Genomic DNA, 16,642 nt, shown 5'->3' with positions numbered 1-16,642 from the left:
AAATCGATGTCCTTGTAAATGCACAAATTCTTTCTTCAGATATTTATTTACCAGAAACAGCTGTAAATTAATCAAATGAACAATAATGACGAATTCCAACATAACACCGCTTATGTTTATATTTCCATAAAATGTGCTGAATTGTGGTGTCAGATATTTTGGTGAGTTTTTAAAAAGGAAAGGAAGTTGTCATGACCAAATCCCTGACCTGAAGCGTCCAGGAAGTCCTCTTTATTATAGGACTTCAAACTGTGTCATATATGGTCTCTTGGAAATAAAAACCAGGATATTTAATATCTTGGCAAATCAAGTCTCTTCTGAGGAGACACGTGCACATTTACAAGACATCTGTGAAGCACAAGACTCAAATCAAAACCCATAATTGTTCTAATTTAACTTAAATACTGTTTAGGAAAAACTAATGCAATATTAATGGGATTTTATTAGCGGTTTTTCTTCCCTTAGGGTATCCTCAACTCAAACAGAAGGCCTTTCACATAGGGTGCAATAAATGAAGGTGGAAATTCACCCCTTTGCTTGCCTTGTGCTTCCGTGCAAGCACAAGCATGTTTAATCACATTTATTAAAATGTAAAGTGTGTGTGTGTGTGTTTGTGTGGTGGTGGTTGTGGTGGGGGGGGGGGTGTTAGAAGGATTTCTCATCTCACTGTGAGGGTGTGATGTTCCCTTACATCAAACGCTCAATCTGACTGCTGAGTCACTCTCCAAACCTCACCTCCTCTTCCATCTGTCCTCCATCTCACTCTCTTTCCCTATCCTTCCATCTGTCCTCTATCTCTCCATCTGCGTGCTGCATAACACTCTACATCCTCCCCTTCAACACATACACACACATCTCAGAGAAAGAGCATTATTCTAGGTGTCCGCTGAGGTTTGGTTTGCATGGATGGATTATAGTCCAAACCCGTAATCTTCAAATAATGAGAAAGAAGTCTCAATTTGCAATTATGAAGAAAGTCACAGTTGAGTAAAACAAGGCCTTGAAGTCTAATTATAAAAAAAAGAGATATTAAAATATGTCCAGAAATCTCTCTCACACATTGTGATCTATATCAATTTCATATGCATAGTTTATTTCCAGGTGTATGTAAACCGTACAGGTTTCTCCTGAAATTGTGCATTTATAGAGTGATAAGCGCACACATGCACAATATATGGGTGTGTTTTCTCATCTTACACCAGCAGACTGGTTCAAATCCTGACACTACCAGTCAAAAGTCTGGGATCAGAACATTTTTTTATGTTTTTTTACAGGAATTTCTGATGCTCATCAAGGCTTATTTTATTTGATCAAAAATACAGGGGGAAAAAAATAATATTGTAAAATATTACTATGATGTAAAAAAAAAAAATTCTAAAAATGTTTCTGAAGTTTTTCTATTTTAATAAACATTAAAATCTAATTTATTCCTTGATGCAAAGCTGAATTTTCAGCCTCATTGCTCCAGTCTTCAGTGTCACATGATCCTTCAGAAATCATTATAATATGCTGATTTATTGTTAGGGCTGGAAACTGTGCTACAATATACACTACAGTTCAAAAGTTTTTATTCAGCAAGAATGTCATAAATTGTTAAGAAGTGATAGCAAAGATTAATATTGTTAGAAAATATTTATATTATTAATATACTTTTTTACCTGTTTATTCATAAAAGAATCCTGAAAAAAGGATCACAGTTTCCAAAAAAATATTTGGCAGCACAACTGTTGCCAACGATTATGAGCATATTAGAATGATTTCTTAAGGGTCATGTGACACTTTACTGGAGTCATGGTTGATGGAAATTCAGCTTTGCATCACAGAAATAAATTATGCATATTAAAATAGAAACCATAATGTTATATTGTTATAACATTTTGCAAGATTACGTTTTTTTCTGTATTTTTGATCAAATAGATGCAGCATTGATAAGCATAAAAGACTTCTTTAAAAACATTACAAGTCATACTGATCGCAAACTTTTGAGTGGTAGTGTGTGTGTGTGTGTGTGTATATATATATAAATTAATTTAATAAGCTATTTTATCAACAGACATTTAAAATAAATAAGCACAAGTAATATCATAAAGTCAGAACAGTACAAGAATACAAATTTTAAAGGGGTTGTTCAGTCTGTCATTATTTACTCATCCTCAGATCTTTCCAAATCTTTATGACTTTAATTTCAAAGAATATTTCAGAGATATTATCAGAATATTTCAACTATTTTTGTTCATGCAAAGCAGTGTTATTTTAGTAATATTTATTTACTATGATCATATTTATTAGTTTTTAATTTTTATTGTTCAGTATTTATTTTAGTTTAACTTTAATTAGATGTCTACATAATTTTTTTTTTTTTAAATGAACCAAACAGTTATCATTAACTCCAGCATTTTCTTGAAGCTGTTTCTCTCACCAGTCAGAGTGTTGGGTGAACATCTGCTCCATGCTGACGACCGCATGAACCTCTTGTAGAAACTTGACAGAAGAAACATCATATCAGAGTTTGTTTCATCCAAAAACCATCCATACCATGACCTCTTGCCGAGCTATTATGATACGGTTTTGTATTATATCTGATGTTATTGCATTCTTAAAACTCTTTGGTCATACAAAAATTGAAATGAAACCAGGTTCTAAATCAATTATGTGAGAAAGTTTCAGCGCACTAAGGCCCCCCCCCCCCCCCCCCCCCCAAAAAAGCCTACAAAAGTACTACAGACAAAGTGCAGCTTTCACCTGGCTACTGCTACGTCGTCATGATCCTCACACTCTATTGGTCAGCCTGAGGAATCCCTTCCCAGGATACAGCAGATTAAATTGGATTGTGGGGAATCTGACGGCAGAGATCATCCGTGACACAGGCTTTCAGTAAATACCTGACTGACATGTCTTTTCAGTCACATTTCACACTGTTTATGTCTGTTGGGCAGGTGCTGTGTGTGCTTTTGTTCTATTTATGTTTGTGAGATCAGATTTGAGATTATTTTCAAGACCCATAGGTAAAAAGGCCACCAGTCGCAGGATCTGGGAGTGCAGCATTATGGGGCTTTGAGGTAGACAGACATGGCTATAAATAAATCCCCAATCTGCAGACACCAGACAATGAGCAGAAACACTCGGACACGTGAGCACCCAAAGCCAGATCTCTCTCTCACAGACCCTACAGGTGTTCAGGCTGTTTCTGATAACAAAATAAATGTCATCTATCACAGTAATGACAGATTATGACTGAAAAGAAAAATCTGATTGTGTTTGAGATAAACAAACATTGAACAGTAAGGCACTGGTGTAGAGCTCCATCTGCTGGACAGTTACAGCAGTTTCCAAAGACTAAGCATGAGCTGATTTATCATGTTCGTTTATTATAGGTACTGATTTAGGTCAAATATGATGGCTCAGTGAAAATAAAATGTGTCAAAAACAATCGAGGTCAACAGTGACAACATGAATTTAATCTAAAATATGCAGACATTTCTATCAACCTCTCTCTATTGTGCATATATGTCTATTAGAGTGGTTTGATGCTGATTAGTTTAACGTACACAGTTTGTTAATACTGACACCTAGCGTTGTGGATGTAACATCAAGCAAAATCTAAAGTTTTCATTTTCCGAGGCTATTGTAAAAATATTCTGTAGTCAAACTTTATGAATGTATTCCATAAGTGTTTAATAAAAAGAATATATCAAGATAAAGTGAGTGTTCAGTTTGTCATGTGACCAAACGTTTAATTGTTAATGAGGAGAAATTTTAATGAGGAGAAAAAAGGTCTATGTGAGCCTTAAAATCCTAAAATACCTCCTCAGCCTACTACATATCAGGTAATCATACTCATTAATAGACTGGCTAAATCGATAGGCTATGTTTATTTAGCAATAAGACAAAGTTTTATATTTTATTCATAAAACTGATGTCTTTTTAAACACTGGTCGAAAGATGCTATGTTATTTATGTTGTAGCTACATTTTTTTTAACGTGAAAAGCCCTTCAATTAACCATGGTTTTATTATATTAAAACTGTAGCAACCATTTTTTGGGGTGAATTGATTATCATTTGTATAACCACAGATTTATAACAAAGACCATTATTAAACTGTGGTTAGTATAGCAAAACCATGGTTGATTTGTGGTAACAATGGTTTAACTATAGTAACCATGTTTTTTTATTTTTATTCATAGTAAAGAACATGGTTAATTTTCATAAGGGTTTGCCTTTTGGCACATAACGTCCTCTACTGGTCCACTAACGTCCAAAACTGTTTCACATTCTAAATATCCGAGTAAATTTGTGCAAAAGATACGTTTCATCCATTCTGGAAACGAATAATCAAAGGACAAACAAGGACGTGCTGGTTTCAAAATGTAATTTATTTGATAACAAACAAAATGATCCTCTGAAAATCTATAGCAATTTACAGTGAGTTGACAGCTCTAAAATTTGAAAATTACAATTTAGTTGTAATAATTACTATGTAAGTGTAAATGCACACAACCAGACCTTACTTAACACTAAAAATAAAATATGACTGTTAATTTTAGGAATGATTGGTGAAAAAAGCAAAATTTTTGAAAAAGTCTTGAGCTGATTTCAGAATGTGAGTTTGTTGAAACCCCATCGCAACATAGCAACTAAATCTGATAACTATTTTTTAATCAATCACACCGTTATCAAAGTAATACCTATCAAATAAGATCATGGGAAATGGGAAGAGCGTTATCTATAAACATGGCAGGAACTGTACATGGGCTCCAGGCCGTTTAAATTACTCCTGAGATAAACACAGATTTTCTTATCAAGCTGAGCAATAAGGTTTTGTGCTTGTGGATGTTCTGAGTCCTGAGTCCCGGCACAGCATGAGCACTGTCCCGACAGACCAGATCTGCTACACCTCATCAGAAACCAGACCGCTGAACCAGAATATTACAAACAATATAGAACTATGATGACTTTATGGCTCAGATTTAATAAGCATTGCAGGAAACTAATGAATAAAATCTGGATCTTCATGATTCCTCAGTCTTCAGAGCTGTTGAAACAAGTTCTCTAAAGCAGAAACCACTGGCTGCTCCAGCCAGGATTCATCCATCTCTGAAAGACCATAAAAATATGTGCTTATTATCTCAATTTGTCCAATTATTTAAGAGTGTTATTAAATGTGTTTGTGTGTGCTTACCATTACATCACTTCCTTTGACTCCTCCCCTTCCTCTCTTCCTGAGAGACACACATATTCACTTTATAAGGTTTTCAGCAAATATTATACATTTATGCAGTGCCAATACAGTTCATGTTTGCATTTAGATAAGGAAAATGTTTACCCAATGGCGGACCCTCTACTTCTTCCAGGAGATTGACGGTGGAGGTTGCAGAGCCCAGACTGAGAAGAAGTCAAGGACCAAACACACTACAACTTTAATACTACAGGGTCATATAGCTTCTAAGATGTATTTTAAAACAAGCACTTTTAACTTTTAAAAGTTACCTTTTAATTCATGCAATACATATTACAACAAGCAGATCAAATAATCAGATTTAAACACACACATTACATTGAAACTAAAAGCTAGCCTAAGAAAGATCTAGAAATAAAAACATACATAGGTGCAAACTGCAGGCAGCGACTGTCAGGGCTGGAGATGTGAGGATATGACTGGTGTTTGGGCAGAACTCGCTTTTTGGACTTCTTTCTTCTAGTCTTCTCCGAGAATGATCTAGCAATTTCAAAGAGCTTCTTCCTTGTAGCTGTAGGTAATAACACAGCGGTCAGAAAAGGACGAGAGCTTAAGCCATTACATGAATTTGCTGTAAAACTTCAGGTCTGTGTTTTCTTACATTTGCGCATGTGCTTGAGTTTCTCCAGGAATAAGGCATCATCAGAGACTGATGAACAGGCCTCTTCAGACGCCGAGCCACAATTATCACCTACATCAAGAGTTAGACATGAGCACGTCAAACATATAACTGTTCACATTTACAATTCTCCTTTGTGTTCTGCAGATGATAACAGAAATGTCATTTTTTGGCTAATAGACTAATTAAACCTTAAAATAAAAAAAATTCTAATGCAGAAAAGTGTAGAATATGGTCGCTGTAGGCCGTTATCTGAGTGATGTTTAATGTGGCGGCACTGACAGATTCAGATGAAGCTTCCTGTCAGTGTTTGTGTGGCAGAGGGATGATGGATGAAGATGAAGGGAATCTACCTTCGGTGGAATTCTCTGTGCAAGCAGATGAATGACCACACTGTGTTTTCTCACACCTCTGACGATCTAAAACACAGCAGGCAAGAGGGTCACTGAGGGCAGGTGAAGATCAGGCGCTCCAGAGTGAGTGGAGTGAACAACACAGCACTGCACACAGTGAGTGAGGAATGAAAGCTGTCACACACACACACACACCCCTCTGGGGTTGATTTAAAATGCATTTTAGTGCAATGATAGGAGGAATTGATTACAAATATGAGAATGCTCTCATATTTGAGTACAGTTAATTGTGAATTTATTTGTATGGTGCTATTCATTATACAAATCATTACAAAAAGCTGGAAAGATGTGGAAGAAATCTTGGAAGGAACCAAGACTTTGAGGGGCCCCAAAATACAGTAAAACCTGAAAAAAAGATGCTTGAATGAAATGTTAGTTTATGAACTTTTTAATATGAATGACGGGTTTTCCTCACATGGAGAAATCCAAACATTATTCATCTTATGTGAAGTATGTTTGAGAAATGAGTGTGGCAGTGTATAATGTGTTTCTGAATACGCTTCACTAAACCTTTGGGGAGGGATTTTCCACATAGCGAATTTTCTGCATAGTAATCTTATGTAATGTAATAAAATAAAATCCACTTATTGTGAAACTTGTTGTGAATTATTTTTGGGCTTGTAATGTTTTGAAAAATAAAAATGTTATAACCAAATCTTCTGGTACAGTGACAGAGTCCTCTTTAGTGTTGTTTTTTGGTCTTTTCCAATCATTTAGCCCACTAAAACTCTACCCCTTTCTGCTTTACATTTTTTTTCTTTTGCATAATCCATTTCACTCAAGATGTACATCACAATATGGAACACAATGAAATTCGCATTGAGGTCAGCATATACATATATGTGTGTGTATGTTTACCTATCTCCAGAGCTATGAGGAAGTCTCTGTTACGCTGTAGCTCTTTCATGAACTCCTGATTCTGCAGGAAAAGGGCTATTCGCTCATCCTCTAAGTACTGTTTCAACTTCCTGTCCTGTTCAGATGACCAAACACCACCTGACAGGGCACTGCTGCTGGATGAAAGCTGCGTCAGGGACGACAGGGAGGAAGAGGAGGAGGAGGAAGGCTGAGACAGGTTGCTCTGAGAACGCTACAAGGGAAGGATATTAATAATGACATTTTAATGAAATTATGAAAAAAAAAATCAACCATGAGACAAATAAATTGACCTTTACTTTGAGGTCCTCAAATCAAGATGTAATGCTTGTTTATGTAATATGAAGATTTTTGAGTGAAATTTTGAATGAAATTGTGGCTGCAAAAAAAATAGTATGCATAAAATGCAACAAAAATTGTATAAAATATGTATGATATGGTAACAGAGCAAATTTGGACAGATTTTGATCTGGATCTGAATCTAAATCCTTGAATCTGTGGCTAAATGTTTGTTGATGTAAACATGATATTTAGCGAGGATTTTAATACAGAATACATGTTAGTGGTTTGTAAATCCACCTGAAGAGTTTCTGACTGCTGAGGCAGGATACGCAGGAAGTCATCAGGGAGGTTGCCTAGTAACGGTGGATTCCAGTTCCTGTATCTGCCGACCTGCTGATGCCCAGGAGGTGGATAATCATTGAACCTGACAAAATAATGAGTACAAAAGGAAACAAATTCTTTTTATGAAATACTCTGCTGAAATTAGAAAGACCGGATGGGATTTTCATAAATTAAATAATTTAATACACGGTTGTTTATTGAGTTCACACACTAATTGGTCAGTAACTAATTTTCCATCTTTCCATTTTGTAATATTGCATTAAAAACACTTGATGGAAATAACAATCTGTGCATAAAAATGTATGCATTCAACTGAGGTGGAATTAATTCCTCAATGCACAACAAAAAAACATTAGTAACACATGAACAGATCATTTGACTGGATAAGTGCACTATCCACCAGTGGACCAATATGCCATCGTACACATGCCATCTCAAATGTTGCTTCAATAATTCTGAAATTGGAACATTAGCTTTCCGATGTCAGTTTGTATTACAGACATAAACAACTCTGAATAATCAAACAATGTAGTCTTCAAGACTTTGATGCTTTGATGCAGTAACATCAAACTAATAAAGGACACAGAAACTGTTTATTCACTAAAGAAAGTGTCCATTTTAAAATATTGACACTACTTAAAGCAGCAGACTAAACTTGTGAAGTAAAGCTCATCAGGACAAACTTTGATGTTGGCTTTTGATGTTGTCTGAAAGAAAAAAATATAATATATAGTACTATATAGAATATTGTTTTAATAGCATATTGCTAGAATATTTTATCATTTGGCTAGAATAAGTTACCATATTGCTAGCATGTTTAAGCATTTTTTAACATTAAACTTTAAATTATATAATTTTACATGTTATCCCAGGGTACTTTCTAGACTTTGGCAGTGATATGACATCTTAAATAGCCTATAGGATGAGGGTTGAGGCTGATATGGGGTTTTCTCTGGCAGATGCCAATATTTAGAAATCAGGGCAGCCGATGGCCGATACGTGATCCCGATATTTAAAATTGTACAAATTTGGTCTTGGACAAAGAAGAAAAAGAGGAATTGTAGATCAGGATATGGCGGATACATTTTTATCTAATACAAAGACTTAAACTCTGATGGGAACAAATTTACAGAATAAACTCCTAACACAAAGATAAAAATAATAATAATATTTATAAAATATAAAAAATAATCTCGAGTGATTTTTGCATTAGCAGATCATGTGAATGGATAACTAGTGAAGCAATCTCACTGTAAACCATCTCAAATGTTGTTTTAGTCATTCTGAAATGCCTGCATTTTGGTTTGAAGAGGAGGAAGAATAAATAGTAACTGAAAGTTGTCAAGTCAACATAAAAAGTATCTGAACAAAGTGAATGCAGATTCATTATCTCTCTTACATATTAAAGTGTTATTATTAGTAATTTCTTCCAAAAGGAAACACAAATAGATGTTCTTCTTGCCTGGGTGGTGGTGTGGATGGAACCTCTGCAGGATGTTTTCTGTCAAAGATGTGCATGTCATAGGAGGGTGGCGCGTAGATGGGTGGAGGCTCCTCATCTGAGCTGTCCGGCTCAAGCGTTCTCCCCAGGATCTGCAGGAGATTCGATGGAAAGATTCTTTTGTGTACCAAGATCTAAAAATGATCAATAAAACCTAGACTCACCTCTGGAGGGATGCTGTCCTCAGAATCTGAGCTGTCATCTGTGGCCTGGCTGTCCAAGCTCATCTGCAGTAGCTGGTCAATTGTGGAGTCGACAGCACCATGGTTGGCCCTCAAGACACACTCGATAACCTCATGCTCCATGCTGGGGAACATCGTCTTAAAGTCATCCATAGCCTGGCTAAACTCCAAACGCCGGACCTGACGTGGAGGCCTCCTGTTATTGAGCTCTCCTGAGGCAGCATCGCCCCCTCGCGTACCGCTGGCCTGGTTACTGTTCGCGTTACTCCGGCGGAAAAGACTGGTCATCATTTACAGCACCTCCCTCCTACTCAAAACTGCCCATCCACCACAGTGGCTCCTCCCCTTGACCTATGCACCGCCTCCGGCCACGCCCGTTATCCACTCATGATGTCCCTGTAGGTGAGCTTTAGTATATAGAGAGGCAACATTGGACAAACTTTTCTTCTGCTGCTGACAGCTGAGACTCAACCACATCCAGGCCTGGCTGGTATACCCAGAATGCTTTGCTCTCACTCTCACAGTCACCCTCAAAGCAAAGGACAAACTGCAGCCCGTTCCTGAAGACCTAGATTAGAACAGCAAAATGTTAACCATTGATATTTCATTCAGCAAAAGGATTGTTGAAAAAGCATGGATATAAACTTAATTAATAGTTAATATGGACGCTGTTATTTTAGTACAATTGTTTTATTTTAGTATGTATTAATATTTTGAATAGACACTTTTTAAAATGTTCTGTTTTAGTTTTTAAGTTTTAGTAATTGTTATGTGCTTTTGTCTTTTTGTCTTTTAAACCATTAAATAGATGTTGTAACTTGAAATAAATTAATGAATCTTTAAATACTTAATTAAATAATCAAATACATAAATAAATGCTAAAATAAATAAATAGCCATTCATTCATTCATTTCCTTCACATTTCATTTTTAGCGTTACGGGACGTGGCGACAACCGTAACCCTGAAAATTAAATGTAAAGTAAATAAATACAAATAAATAATTAAAAAAATGAATGAATATATATATGTCATTATTTAATAATGTATTTAACGCTTCATTTATATATTACAACATTTATTTAATGATTTAATTTAGAGAATTTTGGCTCTCCATGAGTTAGTTACCATGGCAGTAATGTAATTCAAAATGTAAGTATTTCATCTGATATTTGTATTTTGTATGAAAATTACTTTTAATCGTTTTATTTTTAGTTAACAGTACACTCAATATAAGGCACCCAAAACAGAATTATTTATTGGTTTTTGGTGGATTGTACAGTATTTATTGGCTTTAACATCAGTGTATCAAAAAATATAATTTCATTTATGTTATACAATAAATAGTAATAAATAGTTTAATAATATAGTATGATATAATTCATATTATACAATAAATAGTAGTTAAAATAGTTTCAAATGTGTCATGTGAACAACCCCAAAGCAATAATAGAAATGGTTATAGATCTTAAATTTTAAAATCTATTTAAATTTTTTAAGAAAATGTATTATTTTAAATCATAATGCATACACACACACACACACACACACACACTTAAATAGCATTATAAGTAATAGTCACACAGTGGTTGGTCCCCATTGGACATTACTGTAAATGGATCTGGGTCATTAACAAACAAGGCTTCCATAAGAGACAGAATAGGTATTAAACTCTTAAAAAGGGCACAATTTGCCCTCACACCATACATGATCGGACACTATGCTCACGATGCAATCATGTATGTACAGTGTGCTTCACATGCCCATATATGTATCTATATTTCCTGCTTACCGTCTATCTGCAGAGGAGATGCAGACTCACACCAAAAGATCCACCAGGAAGCGACTACAACCAGCAGTATAAACCTTTAGCTCCCATCACAGGCTGCGGGCTTCTCTGTAAAATCCATCATCGGAGAGGTTCGGATATCCCTCGCTCCCATTTTCATCTCTTCACATTAATCTGCACCCAAAACCAAACAGGCAGTGCTAAATATAGCCACAGACTCTGGCACAGTTCGCCAGCGAGTGCAGGAACAGTAGCAGCTTAGTGATGTGTCTCTGAAGAAGGGCAGCTGTGCCCTTGTGAATAACATACAGCGAAGACTGACGTCATCCATAGTTAATACGCCCGCTGAGCTGATATCGGTTAAGCAGGGGTCCGTGTGACCCACTGAGATGGATTAGAGCTGGAGGAATGCCACACAGAGCAGGATCTGATTGATTACTGTGAAAGAGATCTCAGCACGGTGGAGAATGGGGACAATCATCCTTCTGGTGCTACACAGGAAAACTTATTTTAAATCACAAGCATCATCGACAATCAATGTGATCAGAGTCTGCTGGTCCCGTCTCCATGGCAACCCCGCGACCATCAATCCCACAGTCGTTGGACCCTCCGAGGAAGTGATTCATTAAGGAAGCTCAGAATAAACCACAGCAGTGGTGTTAAAGCACCGAACACTATTAAAAGTCAGTCTTGCTGTTTGATACACACTTCATATGAAATCAATAAAACTGTAAGTGTAAGGCTTTTTGGATACAAAACTCAAGCTATTGGGTGAAGGTCAAACCTGGGGTCAAGTAGTCATATAATTCACCCAAAAATGAAAATTCTGTCATTTACACTCTTTAATGTAGTTTCAAAACTGAATTCAATTTATACTGAACATACCTCCCCTGTAATAAGCTATAAAGGCCCGTTCACACACCAAGAGCGATGACTATAACAATAACTTTATTAGTGTCCACACCAATGCACAATCACGTTCTGTTCATAATAAGCCCACTGCAGTTTTGTTGTCTGCTGCTTTAAATCAGGATACTCTGAATGGCTATCAATGTTTTTATAATTTATAAGCTGAAAAAAAAATTGTGAAAGTGATTCCAACTATATCGATCCTCTATATTGTTATCTTTATGGTGTGGACTCTGCTGTTCCTTTAAACTTAGAACAATGTTTAAAACTATATCTATATAAACTGTTAAATAACTTCAGTTATCTATAATAAAATAAAGATATTGTTTTGTGCTTTTGAAGCTTAAAATATTCAGTATCTATTTAGTGCTATTGCATGGAAAAAATGTAATTAATTCTCATAAAATGTATGTTTTGTGTTCTATGAAAGAAAATCTGTTACACAGGTTCACTTTAATATTATACTCAATTTAATATTCAGAGCAATGTCATTTTTCACATTTTAGTGAATAATTCTTTAAAGAACTATTTAATTTCCTTAGTATGAAGATCATTTTAATAGCTTTTTGCTCTATACTGTATAGAACCTTTTGTGGAAGTGAAAGTTTCTACGGTTGTTAAAGAATCTTCACAGAAGCACAGATGCCGATAAAGAATTTGAAGAGTGTAGGGTGAACAAATCATTTCAGAATTGTTATTTTTGGGTGAACTATTCCTTTTGAACAAATCTTTCATGACTCCTTTTGGAACAGGACAGAAGTGTGAAGCTGCCATATGTACGACAGCCCTGTCATTAATAATAAGCTATAAACAAAGTTTTAATGAAATTCAGAAGGCAGTCCCATGCCAAAATGATCCCAGTCTCCCTTTCTGTATTACTGTGCCAAATTCGGATGCTTTTCTGGCTGATTCAGCAGCCAAGAGGAGAGTGAAATCCAAACGGGCAGATTGTGGTGTCTGACAAGGAGAGCTGTTATCACCACAGGACTCGTCTGTGGGTTAGTGCTTATGTCAGAACACACGCCTGCTGTCTACGTATAAAAGTAGCAGCACGTTCACTGGCACCTCTCATGCTATCATTAGCCCTAATGGGGCCAAACCCATGAGGATAAATTCCAGCAGTCACTTACAGACTTTCAAGATTGTTGTTTCAATTCATTTTATAGGAACAGAATGGAAAATAAATATATTGCAGATTGCACTGAATGGATGCAAGCATTTTCCCAATGGCTTTTGTATAATGTTCAGCCTAAAAAAAGGGAAACAGTTGCATAGAGTGCACTGAACTAAAAGCATGAGCAAGGCTTTTTGACATTGTCCTTGTTTCTGACCTGGATGCACTGAGATAGAAGGAGAGGACAGGAAGGAAGAGTGCAGAGGGGAGGTGACAGTCCAGCTCTTTTACAATGCTGTTTAGACTAAGGCAATCAAGTTGCATATCACCTTTAAAAACAACTTATTATTTCATCCAAAAATGATAATTATCTGAAATTAGCTCACCCTCAGGCAATCGGTTTGTTTCTTCATCTGAACAGATTTGAAGAAATGCATCATTATATCACTTCCTCATCAATGGATCCCCTGCAGTGAATGGGTGCCGTCAGAATGAGAGTTCAAACACCGATCAAAACATTACAATAATCCACTCCAGTCAATCATTTAACATCTTGTGAACCTAAAAGTTCATGAGAAACTTATTTTGGATCATTGTGATGTTTTTATCAGCCGTCTAAACTCTCATTATTACGGCACCCATGCATTGCAGAGGTTCCAATAGTCCTTTTTCTTTCTTCTCAAAAACTTGGAATGACATGAGGGGGAGGGGAGTAAATAACGACAGAATTTTCTTTCCTTTTTTCTGATGTACTATCCCTTTAATAGAATCTGTGACGTTAAGTCATAATATAGTAGGCCTATAGCTTTTATTCTAGTAAAAATTCTATACCAAACTACTATTTTTCTGAAAAAAGGAGCAAAAAGTAATACAGCACAGTACTACTACTTTTATTATTACTATTATTATTTAATTGTTACATATAGACATAAATGGACCAGTGACACGATTATAATAATAGAATAATAAATGAACAGCGCCTCTGTATTTAATTAATCTAAATAAATGCATAATCAAATCATTTGGCAGAGAGAGCAGTAGAATGAGGATAAAAGCTTACCAGCGGAAGATATCGGCTCTGATCCCATTACTCGATGTTGTATTCCTCCATGTTGTACATAAACAGTGATATTGAGTGCGTGACAGCAGCAGAGGGCGCGTTCACAGCGCGTCAGAAGAAAGCTCTTTATCGGCTCTTGAGCGCTTGAGCTGTGGGCAGATTATCCTCCTCTCACCGCGCTCAAGAGCAACCTATAGCGGATACAGGTGAGTAAAGCATCCCATTCACTCTAAAAGATAAAATCAGTCCCTGCGGCCCTGTTACATAAATATTATTATATATATGTTATAAAGGATTACATTCATCAAGAATCAGAAGATTTTTTTAAATAATATTTTTACCCAGCAAAGATAAATCAATTTGATTAAACATAGCCAAAAAATATATTTCAAATAAAAGCAGTTTTACGTTAACTTTCTGTTCATTAAATAATATTTAATATATGTCTAAATGTATCAAGGTGTCCACATAAATATGAAGCATATGATTTTTAAAGGATCATGTGACACCAAAGACTGAGTATAGGCTAATGGCTATAAAAATCAGCTCTGCCATTACAGGAATAAATGGCATTTTACATAATTAATATATTCATCAATAATATATTAAAACAGAAAATAATTATTTTAAATTGTAATACTTTTTTTGTGTGTGTGTGTAGAGTTCAAATGCAAAATCCTTATAATGGCAATGAATAGGTTATTTTTATTGCCATTAAAGTGAAATAACTGAACATAAACATATACATACATACATATATATATATATAAGGGGTGTGATGATGAGACACTTATTCCATGAGACAGGACTGGGTTCACGATAGGGTTTTAAAAGAAATCCTCAATTATGAAATATATAGGGGAAAATAGTCTTATTCTAGTGCATTTTGCAATCAAATTGTACTTTATGAAATCAAACATCTATTTTAATTCATTTTATGCAGGTATAAACAACATGTAAACACTGCAAAAGGTTTTGCCACAAACTCAACTGACAGGCAAGTAATTGCATAAAATTATAAATAGGCTAGTATAAATAAAATAAATAATGAACAAAACAAATATCCCTTTAAAGTGGAAGTGAGGCAGTCAGTCAAGTTTATTTAGTAAACTGATTTCCACTTTAATAAAGATATTATTTAAAGGCTATATATATATATATATATATATATATATATATACATATATGACACACACACAAAAGAAGTTACACCCTATATATTGCCACTATAAGATGTATTATTGTTTTCTGTGTTATTGTTTGGTCTTTTATGTATGTATATAAGTTACAAGACCAAACGATAACACAGAAAACCCCACAATAATAGGGCCGATATATGGGTGTAACCACTGGTTTTCAGTTTCAATAATAAGTCTAAATTATTTATTACTTAAGTGCTCAATGTTACCAAATGAGATGTTTTCATGAATATGAATGAACGAAGAAAAATGCTCTTCAAATACTAATACAGCTGCCTGTACTTACAGACACAGGCAGATGGTGAACAGCGGCGCCCTGAAAAAAAGCGCAATTGTTCTTTCAATGGGGCTCATTGTCTTTTATCCCCGTTGTGAGGCGACAGTCAGGGGTGAAACAAAAGACCTTGAACCCGAAGCACCTGCTCATGGACACGAGATTAAACCCAGGGCTGATTATATTGGGATCCCAGGGGCGCGTCACGCCTGATCAAATGATGCGGCAAGCGTTAGGCCGTGAACGCGCACCAATGGAGCCAATGCACATGGAAATGAGTCCTAACGACCAATATGAGATTCGCGAAGAAGAAGAAAAAGGCAGCATGTAAGATTAAGGAACTAGTGTGGGGGGAGGGGAACAATAGAACAGGGCCAGATGGAGAGCCATGAATTAGAGATGAAAGAGGATTTTTCTTTTTTTAAGTGAGGTTCATACATTGAGAAAACGCTTATGTGCAATGCCTGATGCAAAATCAAGTGTAAGTCAAAATATCTGGCCCATTGCCTAGGCTGAGAGTGCCTGCTGGTCTTCTCTTCTGCATTCCCATTGGCCAGACTCTGATTTTTCCATGTAATTTTACAGAGAGACTTATAGCAAAATATTTTACTCATTTCTTAGGTTAAGAGTTTGCACTTTTTTTGACCAGCAAAAGAAAAAATTATTTAAATGTAGATGCAAAACAAATTAATTAAAGAAGTAAATCTATAACAACAACAACAACAAACATATCTAATGTAATCCTGATATAAAGCCAGAAGCTATTTTAACAAATATCAGATCAGGGTCTCCATATTTTAGCAGCAAATTAATTTTTTGGACCAAAATAATTTGCATTAAGATTGCA

General features: G+C 35.6%; 1 protein-coding gene across 3 annotated transcripts; it reads right to left on the bottom strand.

The window, feature by feature from the left end:
• Positions 1-4,356: 4,356 nt before the first annotated feature.
• Positions 4,357-14,445, bottom strand: cuedc1a (CUE domain containing 1a). 3 transcript variants are annotated; one of them, XM_052567581.1, is made up of 12 exons: positions 14,323-14,445; positions 11,243-11,413; positions 9,435-10,020; positions 9,232-9,362; positions 7,725-7,851; positions 7,128-7,359; positions 6,210-6,275; positions 5,839-5,928; positions 5,604-5,748; positions 5,325-5,383; positions 5,181-5,220; positions 4,357-5,095 (listed from the first exon to the last, which is right to left on the bottom strand). In XM_052567581.1, the coding sequence occupies exons 3-11, from the start codon at positions 9,741-9,743 to the stop codon at positions 5,183-5,185; spliced, it is 1,197 nt and encodes a 398-aa protein (XP_052423541.1). In that variant the 5' UTR covers positions 9,744-10,020; positions 11,243-11,413; positions 14,323-14,445; the 3' UTR covers positions 4,357-5,095; positions 5,181-5,182. The 3 variants fall into 3 exon arrangements, with proteins under 3 accessions (XP_052423541.1, XP_052423542.1, XP_052423543.1); XM_052567582.1 differs by lacking the exon at positions 14,323-14,445 and having other exon boundaries at positions 5,655-5,748; positions 11,243-11,532; XM_052567583.1 differs by lacking the exons at positions 6,210-6,275; positions 14,323-14,445 and having other exon boundaries at positions 11,243-11,536.
• Positions 14,446-16,642: the final 2,197 nt, after the last annotated feature.

Source organism: Carassius gibelio, chromosome B10, assembly GCF_023724105.1.
Source record: "Carassius gibelio isolate Cgi1373 ecotype wild population from Czech Republic chromosome B10, carGib1.2-hapl.c, whole genome shotgun sequence".
Lineage (NCBI taxonomy): Eukaryota > Metazoa > Chordata > Actinopteri > Cypriniformes > Cyprinidae > Carassius > Carassius gibelio.
This window is presented reverse-complemented; position numbering and strand designations above follow the sequence as displayed.

Excerpts from the sequence above, each read along its gene's own strand:
- cuedc1a (XM_052567581.1), bottom strand. The coding sequence starts at position 9,743 with ATGATGACCAGTCTTTTCCGCCGGAGTAACGCGAACAGTAACCAGGCC. Across the intron at positions 9,363-9,434 it reads AGGACAGCATCCCTCCAGAG|ATCCTGGGGAGAACGCTTGA; the intron begins GTGAGTCTAGGT and ends AATCTCCTGCAG. Across the intron at positions 7,852-9,231 it reads CCATCCACACCACCACCCAG|GTTCAATGATTATCCACCTC; the intron begins GCAAGAAGAACA and ends TTATTTTGTCAG.